The sequence below is a fragment of the Mauremys mutica genome, chromosome 5, assembly GCF_020497125.1.
Source record: "Mauremys mutica isolate MM-2020 ecotype Southern chromosome 5, ASM2049712v1, whole genome shotgun sequence".
NCBI classification, from domain to species: domain Eukaryota; kingdom Metazoa; phylum Chordata; order Testudines; family Geoemydidae; genus Mauremys; species Mauremys mutica.
In genome coordinates this window covers 60,419,614-60,433,501 of record NC_059076.1, presented here as the reverse complement: position 1 = coordinate 60,433,501, position 13,888 = coordinate 60,419,614, and the positions used below count along the sequence as shown (strand labels likewise).

The following is a 13,888-nucleotide window of genomic DNA, read 5'->3' as shown; positions in this document are numbered from 1 at the left end:
CAGGGCAGGGGCAAGCAAGTCACAAAGTTCCATGAAAGTGCCCTTACGCATGCGAAAGTTTCGCAGCCACTGGGAATCGTCCTACACCTGCAACACAATGCGGTCCCACCAGTCAGTGCTTGTTTTCCGGGCCCAAAATCGGCGTTCAATGGATAGAATCTGCCCCATTACCATCAGGATCTCCAAAGCGCAGGGGCCCGCGGTTTGAGAGAATTCTGTGTCTACGTCCTCATCACTGTCATCGCCGCGCTGCCGTATCCGCCTCCTCCTCGCCTCGGATTGAAGGTCCTGGTTCACCATAGACTGCACGAGAGTGCGCGAGGTGTTTAAAACATTCACGATTGCGGTATTGAGCTGAGCAGGGTCCATGCTTGCTGTGCTATGGCGTCTGCACAGTTCACCAAGCAAAAAAGGCGCGAAACGGTTGTCTGCTGCTCTGGGAGGGAGGGGTGAGGCTGTACCCAGAACCACCCGCGACAATGATTTTTGCCCCATCAGGCACTGGGATCTCAACCCGGAAATGCCAAGGGGCGGGGGAGGCTGCGGGAACTATGGGATAGCTACGGAATAGCTACCCACAGTGCAATGCTCCAGAAATCGACGCTAGCCTCGGACCGTGGACGCACACCACCGATTTAATGTGTTTAGTGTGGCCGCGCACACTCGATTTTATACAATCTGTTTTGTTAAACCGGTTTATGTAAATTCGGAATAATCCCGTAGTGTAGACGTACCCATATAGTGGTAACACATCACTGTTGCTGTCTTCCAACTGAGCATATGCACCAAAGGAGCATAGGGAGGACAGGATTTGCTGTTTAAAAATGAAATTTCAGTATGGTCAAGTTCACTCTAATAAAGCAGTACTATAACTGAAATATGTAAAAATTGGCTTAACGGCAGGAAGTGGGGAGAAGTGAATGAACAGCAGAGAGAGAGAAGTTTTACACTTCTCAGGCTCAGGATTTTTTGGTTAGCTGGCTATATATGGTCATAGTGTAATTTCAAAAGTAGCCAGAAGAGAAGACTGAGTCGTGAGATGAGAAAGTACTAGGGTAGAAAAAAAGAGTTACAATGACAAAGTGGTTTGACTAGATTAGACTAATAGGTTGATAGGTGACTTGTGATCTGTGTATAGAAATGGAAAATAGTAAGATTAGGGGCCAGAAAGAATTATCTTGATTACCAAATGCAATTGAGACTAGAGATCATGAAGAAAAATGTATGGGTGAGAGATGATTAAGATAAAAACCTACAAAACAAATCAAAACCATTTTACAATGTTTCATGTAAATTGAAAAAGGTAACTAGGAAACAGGGTGTATTTATAGAAACATGAACAATAAATTAGCAGACATTATTATTTCACTATTGAAATGATACAACAGGGGACAACAAAAATGATTCATGGTTGTAGGAGAATTAATTATTATAAAGTAAGAGAGGTAAGCCTTACTTGATTTTTGTTTAATTTATTTGCATTAGGGGGAAAAGGGGAGGGGAGAGAGTGTGTCTTAGAAGAACATTTTAGAGATAGAGATGACATTTAGGTTTATTGGTACAGTATATCCTGGATTTAAGTGGGTAGCAGCCTGCTTACATATTTTTCTCCTGGCCCATGTTCCATTGTTGACTGTGTTCTGGTATTGTCATGCTTACTATTGGGTAAAGATGGTTTACATATTAATTTCATTTTTGAAATAATCTTTTTATGCCTCCATCAAGTAAAGGTTATATCAGATTTCTGTGATTGTCTTGTTCTTCTTTTCAGCCCGAAAGTCCAAAAAGCTGGGAAAATTGAAAGGGGTGCATGAAGAACAGCAACAACAACAGCAGCAGCAACAGCCACTACCCCAAAGCCCAGAGGAAGGGACTACATATATTGCTCCAGTAAAAGAGCCATCTGTAAACACAGCACTTGTTCCTCACCTGTCTGCTATTTCACCAGCACTTGCTCCTTCACCCTCTATGGTCCTTGAAAGCATTGAGCCTGAAATAGTGTATGCAGGATATGATAATTCAAAACCAGATACAGCGGAGCACCTGCTTTCCACTTTAAACCGCCTTGCTGGCAAGCAGATGGTTCAGGTCGTAAAGTGGGCAAAGATACTTCCAGGTAAGAATGTATTTTATTGTATGTGTTTTCTTTTGAAAATAGGATTTGTGGCTTAATATGCCATTTGCCCAACAGATCTAGGTAAAATTAATCTTCTTTCATACATTTTAAAGATAGATAATATAATATTTTTGCTGGGGAGGAGGTGATAAATATTGTATTGCATCGTTAATGTAATGATTGTTTTTTGTTTTTCTGACTGAAAATTAAAACTTTGTCTTGTTGGTATTAGTAATAACCACCTAAATAAAATAAATGTTGGGTTGCTAGAACTAAGAGTTCTGTTTGGGACTGTATTGTTTAAAATGTGCAGACTAAGAATAGATTTCAGTGCTACAATTATCAGAGGGGTAGCCGTGTTAGTCTGGATCTGTTAAAAGCAACAAAGAGTCTTGTGGCACCTTAAAGACTAACAGATGTATTGGAGCATAAGCTTTCGTGGGTGAATGCCCTCTTCGTCAGACGCATGTGTCTGACGAAGTGGGCATTCACCCACGAAAGCTTATGCTCCAATACATCTGTTAGTCTTTAAGGTGCCACAGGACTCTTTAGTGCTACAATTGTTTCATTGAATATTTTGGAGAAATGTAAACTGTTAGGGAAAGGTGAGCTTTTTTCCAGTTTGAGTTTAAGATACTTCACACTACATTGCACCTGAATGTTGTTTGTAGTTTGTGATTAATCATTTTGTTCTTCAGGATTTAGAAACTTGCCTCTCGAGGACCAAATTACTCTAATCCAGTACTCATGGATGTGTCTATCGTCATTTGCCTTGAGCTGGAGATCATACAAACATACAAACAGCCAATTCCTCTATTTTGCTCCAGACCTGGTCTTTAATGAGTAAGTATCTATTAATTGGCCTTTTCAAAGTAAGATGGACAGAGTTCAGATATTATAATATTTTAAATATATACATGGAGTATGAAAAATTCAAATTCCCAATTTGAAATGTGGATACAGAAGGCTGAGCAACTGAAAACTTTCAACTAAGGGCTTGGCTACACTTACAAATTTGCAGCGCTGCAGCAGGGTGTGAAAACACACCCTCTCCAGTGCTGCAAATTGCGGCGCTGCAAAGCGCCAGTGTAGTCAAAGCCCCAGCGCTGGGAGCACGGCTCCCAGCGCTGTCCGTTATTCCCCACAGGGAGGTGGAGTACGGACAGCGCTGGGAGAGCTTTCTCCCAGCGCTGGTGCTTTGACTACACTTAGCGCTTCAAAGCGCTGCTGCGGCAGTGCTTTGAAGTGTAAGTGTAGCCAAAGCCAAAGCTACACTAACTCCTTCCAGTTTTCTTTGTGTATGCAAGTGCATATAGAAATGTTCCCAAAACAAGGATGTTATGTTGGCTTTGAAATATGACTGATATACAACCCAGATTAATAGAAAACAGTCTCTTTTTGGTATCTACTATAGTTTGGAAGAATATCTCATTTCTAAGAAATGTAAATGTTTAAACTGCGAGTTTTTCTAAGCAGATTCAGATAATGGTTCTTTTGTTAACAATATACAGCTGCTCAATGTGTTTTCATGACAATCATAATTGCCCTTCTTTATAGTCATGAAAGAAGCCAAAATGTTTTTCTATAACGAAACATTCTTAGTTGTATGATGCAAAAAAAAAAAAACCAACCCTGAAGGAACTAGTCCTTCCAAGCATGTGCATTCCTTCTTATTTTAAGTTAATATTTTAGTGCTGATTATTTGCTGAATTTGTGATTTAATTTGTGCTTGTTTGTTCAGAATGGTAGTGTCAGGAAATAAAAATAACCAAACAGTCAAATTGGGATAGCATCACATGCTCATTCCAGAAGAGAACTCTTTCTAAAAGTATGAAAGAGGAACAACCAATAGAACAGGAGGAGTGGTGAGGAAGAAAAACAGGAAAAGAATGGACAAGAAATAGAAGCTTCCAACTCAATTCACTAAACCATTCTGAACCATTTCTCTTGGAGAATGTGCTGCAAAATGTTATTGGTACTATTTCTGCATATGCTACTATGCAGACAATTAACATTTTATGTACTTATTAGTTATTGCATTGTTTTGGCATCATCGGCCTGATCCAAAGCCCATTAAAATCAATGAGAGTCTTCCCATTTACTTCAAAAGACTTTGGACCCAGTCCCATAATGGTAAATACCAAAACAGGTTTGACTAAGGGAAAGGCATTAGTCAATGGGAATGTGGTTAGAAATATACTTTCAGCCTGTGTGCTGAAGAAATTGAATAGGGAGTTCAAAACTTACATTAGTAGGAATGAATCCCACCTGCAAACAAAAATGTAGTTGCAGTTTACAATGAGAAATAATAGTAAAATTAGCATAAACTCTAGCAGTTGAGTTAAAAAAGTATGGATTGAATGAATGGACTATAGACTATAGGACTATAAAGTGGATAGAAAGCTGGCTAGATCATCGGGCTCCACAGGTAGTAATCAATGACTCAACGTCTAGTTGGCAGCTGGTATTAAGCAGAGTGCCCTAGGGGTCACTCCTGGGGCCAGTTTTGTTCAATATCTTCATTAATGATCTGGATGATGGGATGGATTGCACCCTCAGCAAGTTCATGGATGACACTAAGCTGGGGGGAGAGAGAGAGATGCTGGAGGGTAGGGATAGGGTCCCTAGTAACCTAGACAAATTGGAGGATTGGGCCAAAAGAAATCTGATGAGGTTCAACAAGGACAAGTGCAGAGTCCTGCACTTAGGATGGAAGAATCCCATGCACTGCTACAGGCTGGGGACTGACTCACTAAGCAGCAGTTCTGCAGAAAAGGATCTGGGGATTACAGTGGATGAGAAACTGGATATGAGTCAACAGTGTGCCCTTGTTCCCAAGAAGGCTAATGGTACCTTGGGCTGCATTAGTAGGAGCATTGCCAGCAGATCGAGGGAAGTGATTTTTCCCCTCTATTTGGCACTGATGAGGCCATATCTGGAGTATTGCATCCAGTTTTTGGCCCTCCACTGCAGAAAGGATGTGGACAAATTGGAGAGAGTCCATGGAGGGCATGAAAATGGTTAGGGGGCTGGGGCACATGACTTAGGAGGAGAGGCTGAGGGAACTGTGATTATTTAGTCTGCAGAAGAGAAGAATGAGGGGGGATTTGATAGCAGCCTTCAACTACCTGAAGGGGGTTCCAAAGAGGATGGGGGTAGGCTGTTCTCAATGGTGGCAGATGACAGAACAAGGAGCAATGATCTCAAGTTCCAGTGGATGAGGTCTAGGTTGGATATTAGGAAAAACTATTTCACTAGGAGGGTGGAGAAGCACTGGAATGGGTTACCTCGGGAGCTGGTGGAATCTCCTTCCTTAGAGGTTTTTAAGGCCTGTCTTGACAAAGCCCTGGCTGGGATGATTTAGTTGGGGTTGGTCCTGCTTTGAGCAGGGGGTTGGACTAGATGACCTCCTGAGGTCTCTTCCAACCCTAATATTCTATTATTCTGGTTTCATGGGTTTTATGCTGCAGGTCCTAAAATAAATGTCCACAAGAGTTGCAGAGGCTGAGATTAGGATCAGATCAGTGAAAGGTACTGCCTGCAAAGAAACTCTACTGATATGCAAAAAGAGCTAGCTTTGGGAAAAAATAAGATGATCTGAACTGCTCTAGACTGAACAATATACTTACTATAATGCTATCAAAATCAGCATCCCACAGGGATTTTTGGACATTGGAAGATAGATTAAAAACTACTTTGGGTACATCTACAGTACGAAATTAATTCGAATTTATTTTATTCAAATTTTGGGAAGCGATTTTATACATTCGGTGTTGTGTGTCTCCACTAAAGCGTGTGAATTTAGCGAAGTGCATCTACAGTACCGAGGCTAGCATCGAATGTCGGAGCGGTGCACTGTGGTAGCTATCCCACAATTCCCGCAGTCTCTGCTGCCCATTGGAATTGTGGGTTAAGCTCCCAGTGCATGATGGGGCAAAAACATTCTCAGGGGTGTTTCTGGGTGTGTGCTGTCACTCACTCCTCCGTCCATGAAAGCCACGGCAGACGCCATACTACCAGCAGACGGTGCAGCACGGTGAACCACCTGTCTCCTGGTACTATGAATCCACCTCGCATGTCCTCTCATCTTTCTATCTACTCTTTCATCTAACCATTTCCCGCCTTTTTTTGGCTACCACGAACAGAGCCGCACAGCTTCCGACGCTTTTTCCATGTTGTCTGTCCTGGGCTCCCGTGGAAGCTACAGAAGGCAACAATTCCCTGCTGTTTTTCAGCCATCGTGAACAGACCTGCACAACTTCCACTGCAAACTCTGCTCTCCCGCTCTTGCAGCTCTAATGAGCGTCCCGACTCTGTGAAAGCTACAGAAGACAACCATTTACTTACTTTTATCAGCCATCTGGAACCAAACTGCTCGTTTCAGGCCTTTTTCCAGAACTACTCGTTCAGGCACCATATCGCGGCAAGCATGGAGACTGCTCAGATCTCCGCTGCAGTTTTGACCATTGTAAATACCTTGCACATTATCCAGCACTATGTGCAGTACCTGCAAAACCGGGCGAGGAAGCGACAACAGCGCAGTTACTCTACTGATAAGGACATGGACACAGACATTCCTAGAAGCATGGCATGTGGCAATTGGGAGATCATGGTGGCATTGGGCCTGGTTCATGCTGTGGAATGCCGATTCTAGGCCCGGGAAACAAGCACAGACTGGTGGGACCGCATAGTGTTGCGGGATGGGATGATAGGTCTGGGATGATTCCTAGTGGCTGTGAAACTTTCGTATGCGTAGGGCCACTTTCATGGAACTTTGTGACTTGCTGTCCCCTGCCCTGAAGCACAAAGACACCAAAATGAGAGCAGCCCTCACAGTTGAGAAGCGAGTGGCCATAGCCCTGTGGAAGCTTGCAACACCTGACAGCTACCGGTCAGTCTGGAATCAGTTTGGAGTGGGCAAATCTACTATGGAGGCTGCAGTGCTACAAGTAGCCAACGCAATCATTGACCAGCTGCTATCAAGGGTAGTGACTCTGGGAAATGTGCAGACCATTGTGGGTGGCTTTAATGCGCTGGGGTTCCCTAACTGTGGCGGGGTGATAGATGGAACCCATATCCCTATCTTGGCCCCGGCACACCAGGGCGGCCAGTACATAAACTGCAAGGTGCTGCAAGCACTGGTGGATCACAAGGGACATTTCACTGACGTCAGCGTGAGATGGCTGGGAAAGGTACATGACGTTCGCATCTTCAGGAACTCTGGTCTGTTTGAACAGCTGCAGGAAGGGACTTTCTTCCCAGACCAGAAAATTACTGTTGGGGATGTTGAAATGCCTATAGTTATCCTTGGGGACCCAGCCTACCCCTTAATGCCATGGCTCATGAAGCCATACACAGGCACCCTAGACAGTAGTAAGGAGCAGTTCAACTATAGGCTGAGCAAGTGCAGAATGGTGGTAGAATGTGCTTTTGGACGTTTGAAAGCGCACTGGCGCAGTTTACTGAGTTGGTTAGATCTCAGCACAACCAATATTCCAATTGTAATTGCTGCTTGTTGTGTGCTCCACAATCTCTGTGAGAGTAAAGGGGAGACGTTTATGGCGGGGTGGGAGGTTGAGGCAACTTGCCTGGAGGCCAGTTTCGCACAGCCAGACAAAAGGGCGATTAGAAGAGCGCAGCAGGGCGTGCTGCGCATCAGAGAAGTTTTGAAAGCCAATTTCATGACTGGCCAGGGTATGATGTGACAGTTGTTTGTTTCTCTCTCTCTCTCTCTCTCTTTCCTTTCACATATATATATATATATATAAAAAGTCTAAATTGTTTAAAAACAGTTCTTTATTATTTGTTGCACAACACATTGAGATAAATCAGAAGGCAGACTGGGGGAAGGGGGTATTCACCCACGAAAGCTCATGCTGCAAAACGTCTGTTAGTCTGTAAGGTGCCACAGGATTCTTTGCTGCTTCTACAGAACCAGACTAACACGGCTACCCCTCTGATACTTGACACCATGCAAGGCACTGCATTTAGCCGTATGGAGTGGAAATCCATCAACCTCATGAAGAAACTTGCACAAATACAGACGGATATCATCTTCCTTTCCAAATGTAAACGGATGGACATCATACCTAATGGACTAAAGGTAAAAAATCCACTGCTATCTACATACTACACAGACCACAGTGAGAGATTATGCCATACTCTATCAAAGAAACTGAGGAACCACCTGATCAGCATCCTATACAGCAAACAGGAAAACATCAAAAAAGAGCTCTCCAACCTGGAGACTCTCATCAATAACCAAACTTCCATACAAACAGACTTCACTAAAATAAGACAGGAGATCTACATTACTCACTTCACCTCTCTACAAAGGAAAAAGGACTGTAAACTGTCTAAACTCCTACCTGCCACATGGGGCCACAACCGTGGTACCCCTAACCCACCCAGCAATATCGTCAATCTATCCAACCACACACTCAGCCCAGAAGAACAGTCTGTCCTATCCCGGGGACTCTTTCTGCCCTGCCACCCCCACCAACATGATACAGGTTTGCGGCGATCTGGAAGCCTACTTTTGCCGTCTCCGACTCAAAGAATACTTTCAGGACAACACTGAACAGCGCACTGATACACAGTTACCCTCCCACCAACAGCACAAGAAGAAGAACTCCACATGGACTCCTCCTGAGGGTCGAAATGACAGTCTGGACCTATACATTGAATGCTTCCGCCGACGTGCACAGGCAGAAATTGTGGAAAAACAACATTGCTTGCCTCACAACCTAAGTTGTCATCTGTTGTCATCATGAACAGGTCTGACTACCAAAAGGAGGCCGCCAGACAACTCTGCAATACCAAATTTTACAGGCTACTTCCCTTAGATCCCACTGAGGAATACACTAAGAAACTGCACCATCTACTCAGGACACTCCCTACACTAACACCGGAACAAATCAACATACCCTTAGAGCCAGGGTTATTCTATCTACTACCCAAGATCCACAAACCCGGAAATCCTGGACGCCCCATCATCTCGGGCATTGGCACTCTCACTGAAGGACTGTCTGGATATGTAGACTCTCTACTCAGACCCTATGTTACCAGCACTCCCAGCTATCTCCGTGACACCACTGATTTCCTGAGGAAACTACAATGCATTGGTGACCTTCCAGAAAACACCATCCTAGCCACCATGGATGTAGAGGCTCTCTACACAAACATCCCACACACTGATGGAATACAAGCTGTCAGGAACAGTATCCCTGTTGATGCCACAGCACAACTGGTTGCTGAGCTCTGTGCCTTTATCCTCACTCACAACTATTTCAAATTTAATGACAATATATATCTCCAGATCAGTGGCATCGCTATGGGAACCCGCATGGCCCCACAATATGCCAATATTTTTATGGCCGACCTGGAACAACGCTTCCTCAGCTCCCGTCCACTCACGCCCCTTCTCTACCTACGCTACATTGATGACATCTTCATCATCTGGACCCATGGGAAGGAGACTCTGGAAAAATTCCACCACGATTTCAACAGCTTCCACCCCTCCATCAACCTCAGCCTGGACCAATCTACACGGGAGGTCCACTTCCTAGACACCACGGTGCAAATAAGTGATGGTCACATTAACACCACCCTATACCGAAAACCTACCGACCGCTATGCCTACCTTCATGCCTCCAGCTTCCATCCTGGACACACCACAAAATCCACACCACAGCCAAGCACTGAGGTACAACCGTATCTGCTCTAACCCCGCAGACAGAGACCAACACCTAGAAAATCTCCACCAAGCATTCTCAAGACTACAGTACCCACACGAGGAAATAAGGAAACAGATCAGCAGAGCCAGACGTGTACCCAGAAGCCTCCTACTGCAAGACAAACCCAAGAAAGAAACCAACAGGACTCCACTGGCCATCACATACAGTCCCCAGCTAAAACCCCTCCAACGCATCATCAGGGATCTACAACCCATCCTGGACAATGATCCCACACTTTCACAGGCCTTGGGTGGCAGGCCAGACAACCTGCCAACCTGAAGCATATTCTCACCAGCAACTGCACACCGCACCATAGTAACTCTAGCTCAGGAACCAATCCATGCAACAAACCTCGATGCCAACTCTGCCCACATATCTACACCAGCAACACCATCACAGGACCTAACCAGAATAGCCACACCATCACCGGTTCATTCACCTGCACATCCACCAATGTAATATATGCCATCATATGCCAGCAATGCCCCTCTGCTATGTACATCGGCCAAACTGGACAGTCTCGAAGGAAAAGGATAAATGGACACAAATCAGACATTAGGAATGGCAATATACAAAAACCTGTAGGAGAACACTTCAACCTCCCTGGCCACACAATAGCAGATCTTAAGGTGGCCATCCTGCAGCAAAAAAACCTTTAGGACCAGACTTCAAAGAGAAACTGCTGAGCTCCAGTTCATCTGCAAATTTGACACCATCAACTAAGGATTAAATAAAGACTGTGAATGGCTTGCCAATTACAGAACCAGTTTCTCCTCCCTTGGTTTTCACACCTCAACTGCTAGAACAGGGCCTCATCCTCCCTGATTGATCTAACCTCGTTATCTCTAGCTTGCTTCTTGCTTGCTTATATATACCTGTCCCTGGAAATTTCCACTACTTGCATCCAAAGAAGTGGGTATTCACCCACGAAAGCTCATGCTGCAAAACGTCTGTTAGTCTATAAGGTGCCACAGGATTCTTTGCTGCTTCTACAGAACCAGACTAACACGGCTACCCCTCTGATACTTGGGGGATGGGGGGCGAGTTAGGGGAGTGGAGGAGGAAGGAAGGATAAGTCGAGAAACCAAATCAAAAGTTCGTAGCCTCCCTCCTTATGTTCTTGGGCATCTGGGTGAGGAGGCTATGGAACTAGGGGAGGAGGGAGGGCGGTTATACAGGGGCTGCAGCGACAGTCTGTGGTCTTGCTGCCTTTCCCGCATTAGATCCACCATACAGCGGCGCTTGTCAGTTTGCTCCCCCGTGAGCTTGACCATAGCGTCCTGCCTGCTCTCATCGCGCACGTCCCTCCTCTGTTCTTGTTCCTGTAATGCTGTAATTGTTTGCCTCCATGCATTCAGCTGGGCCCTATCAGTGCGGGAGGACTGCATGAGCTCGGTGAACATGTCTTCCCGAGTTCATTTTTTCCGCCTTCTAACCTGGACCAGCCTCTGGGATGGAGTAGATAGGGGCCGCATTGAAACATTTGCACCTGGGGGGGAGGGGGGAGGAGAAAAAGGGAGGGTAGTATTTTAAAATATACATTTCAGAGAACAAAGGGGACACTTTGCTATGAGTAAGCCATCACACACAGCTGGGCAACAGAATTCAGCTTGCAGGCAGCCTAGGGGCACACAGGGCTCTGCTTCTTCTACATTCATTTCAATGTTTTCAAACTGCTGGGACCCCTTTCTCATAGCAAGCAATGCCTGGTGGCTTTTCCATGAAGGAGGGCCTGCAGGCTCTTTGTGGTGATCACTTCATACAACTCCCCCCAACCCCCACCCACCCACCACGTGGCTCCGATGAGGCTCTGAGCAGGAATGAGCCCTTTAAACAATATTCGAACAGCCCAGCGCGGCTGGGTTTCTCCCCCCCCCCCCCCGCCCCTCACTGCGTGGCTCCAATCAGGCTCTCACTCACCAGAAGTACCTTCTCCAGGGTCATCGTCCAGGATCCCGCATTGGGAGTGGGGGGAGGCTATTGGCTCCAGTGTTAAGCATAGTTCCTGGCTAGGGGGAAAAACAGATTCCCCACTTGCCGCCTGTGCACTGTCCTCCTCCTCCTCTTTGTCCTCCAATGACTCTTCCTCCTCGCTCCGTGCAACCCCCCCCCCTTGCAGGTGTCCACGGACAGTGGTGGGATAGTAGTGGCATCACCCCCCATGATTGCATGGAGCTCACAGTAGAAGCGGAATGTATGGGGCTGTGACCCAGAGCGCCCATTTGCCTGCCTGGCTTTTTGGTACGCTTACCTGAGCTCCTTGATTTTTGTACAACACTGCTCTGTGTCCCTGGAGTAGCCTCTTTCCATCATGGCCCTGGAGACTTTAGCGTACGTTTTTGGGTTCCTTTTTTTGGAACGTAGTTCTGCCATAACAGACTCATCTCCCCAACATGCGATGAGATCCAGTACCTCCCGTTCAGACCATGCTGGAGCTCGTCTGTGAATCCGGGACTGCGTGATCTCTTGTGATGGTGGACTCTGCATGGTCGCCTGTGATGGTGGACTGTGCTGACAGTCACCAGTGCTGATGGTGACCAAACAGGAAATGAAATTCAAAAGTTCCTGGGGCTTTTCCTGCCAACCTGGCTAGTGCATTGGAGTTAAGCGTGTTGTCCAGAGCAGTCACAAGGGAGCATTCTGGGATAGCTCCCGGAGGCCAATAACCTTGAATTGTGTCCACAATACCTTTAACCTGGGATTGCAATCTCGATTTAAGCGCTACTCCACTTGCTGAGGTGGAGTACAGAAATCGATTTAAAGAGCCCTTTAAATCGAAAAAGCCAGTTTGGTCAGGTGGACAGAATCATTTTTTTTTCCGAATTAACTCAGCTAATTCTGAAATAACAGACTAGTGTAGACCAGGCCTTTGTTTAGGATTTGTTGACTATTAAATAAATTGATAATTTTGATAGATTGATAGATTATGATAAGATACTATGGTAATAGCGGCCTTTGAACTACGTAAGAAAGACAAGTCCATAGAAATTCCTTGTTCAGCACTAAGGGCATGAATTCTTGGGAGTGAAGAAGTACCTATAAAATTGAATGAAAATATCCATTTAAATAAACAGAAACAAAAATGTTTAAACTTGAAAGAATTAACCACGTCATGCTACATTAGAAATCATTTATACCCGACCTGGGAATTCTGATTGTCCTATGGGTAAAGTTGTGTTCTGCTGGAAAAAATTAAATTGAACTTAGCAAAATCTGCAGGACTTGAGCATCTCTGGGGAACTTTTCCTCAAACAAAGAGGACAAAAAATATGATAGACAGTTGATTGCATAATTAAGGCAAAAGTATCCTCTCATTTTCCATATATCATGTAATCTGCTTTTGTCCTTAATTTACCCTTCATTACTTCAGAATCCAGACTGAATCCCTTTAAGACAATTTCCCTTATCTACCGGTGGTAGCATTTCACTTTTATTGCCTCACTCTGTGCATTAGTTTCTGCATCTTTGTGGAAATGTATCTTGTCCACAAAAGTAATGATGAGTGACATTCACATACCTTAAACGTTTTGTTTAAAAAAAAAGAAATCCAGATGGCTTGAAACAAACATCGTGCTCTGAACGTTCTTAAGACTGTCTCTGCTTTTTCTATTGTTATTATTTATAGTTTTCTGAGTACTATGTAACGATAGAGTCCATTGTCTTACAAACACCCAGAGCTCCCAGGGGGATGATAGATATCACTACATCCTGTGAGGTCTTGTCTATATGGGGACACTCAGGAAAAAATAATCTGAATTAATTTTTAAAGTGGATTAGTTAAACTGCATTAAATCCCTGTATGGACCGTGTTATTCAAAATTAAAGTGGCCTTACTTCAGTTTAGATGAATTCATTTCCAAATGAATTTTAAACCAAGTTGAATTAAGATTGCTGTAATTCTGAATAAGAGCATCCACACAGGGTTTTAATGTGGTTTAACTAATCCACTTTAAATTCACACCTTTAGTTTAATTGGATTATTTCCTGAGTGTGTCTGTGTAGACAGCCCCTAAAAGAGTGCAGCATGCACTGCCCT

The 13,888-nt window shown here is 44.7% G+C and overlaps 1 protein-coding gene across 10 annotated transcripts in view; it reads left to right on the top strand.

The window, feature by feature from the left end:
• The window catches only part of NR3C2 (nuclear receptor subfamily 3 group C member 2), a 293,477-nt gene that overhangs the window by 243,087 nt on the left and 36,502 nt on the right, over positions 1-13,888 (top strand). For all 10 annotated transcript variants that reach the window (XM_045018250.1, XM_045018254.1, XM_045018257.1 and 7 more), the window contains 2 exons: positions 1,772-2,116; positions 2,815-2,959. In XM_045018250.1, coding sequence (XP_044874185.1) covers positions 1,772-2,116; positions 2,815-2,959 — 490 coding nt within the window. The remainder of the gene's footprint in view (positions 1-1,771; positions 2,117-2,814; positions 2,960-13,888) is intronic.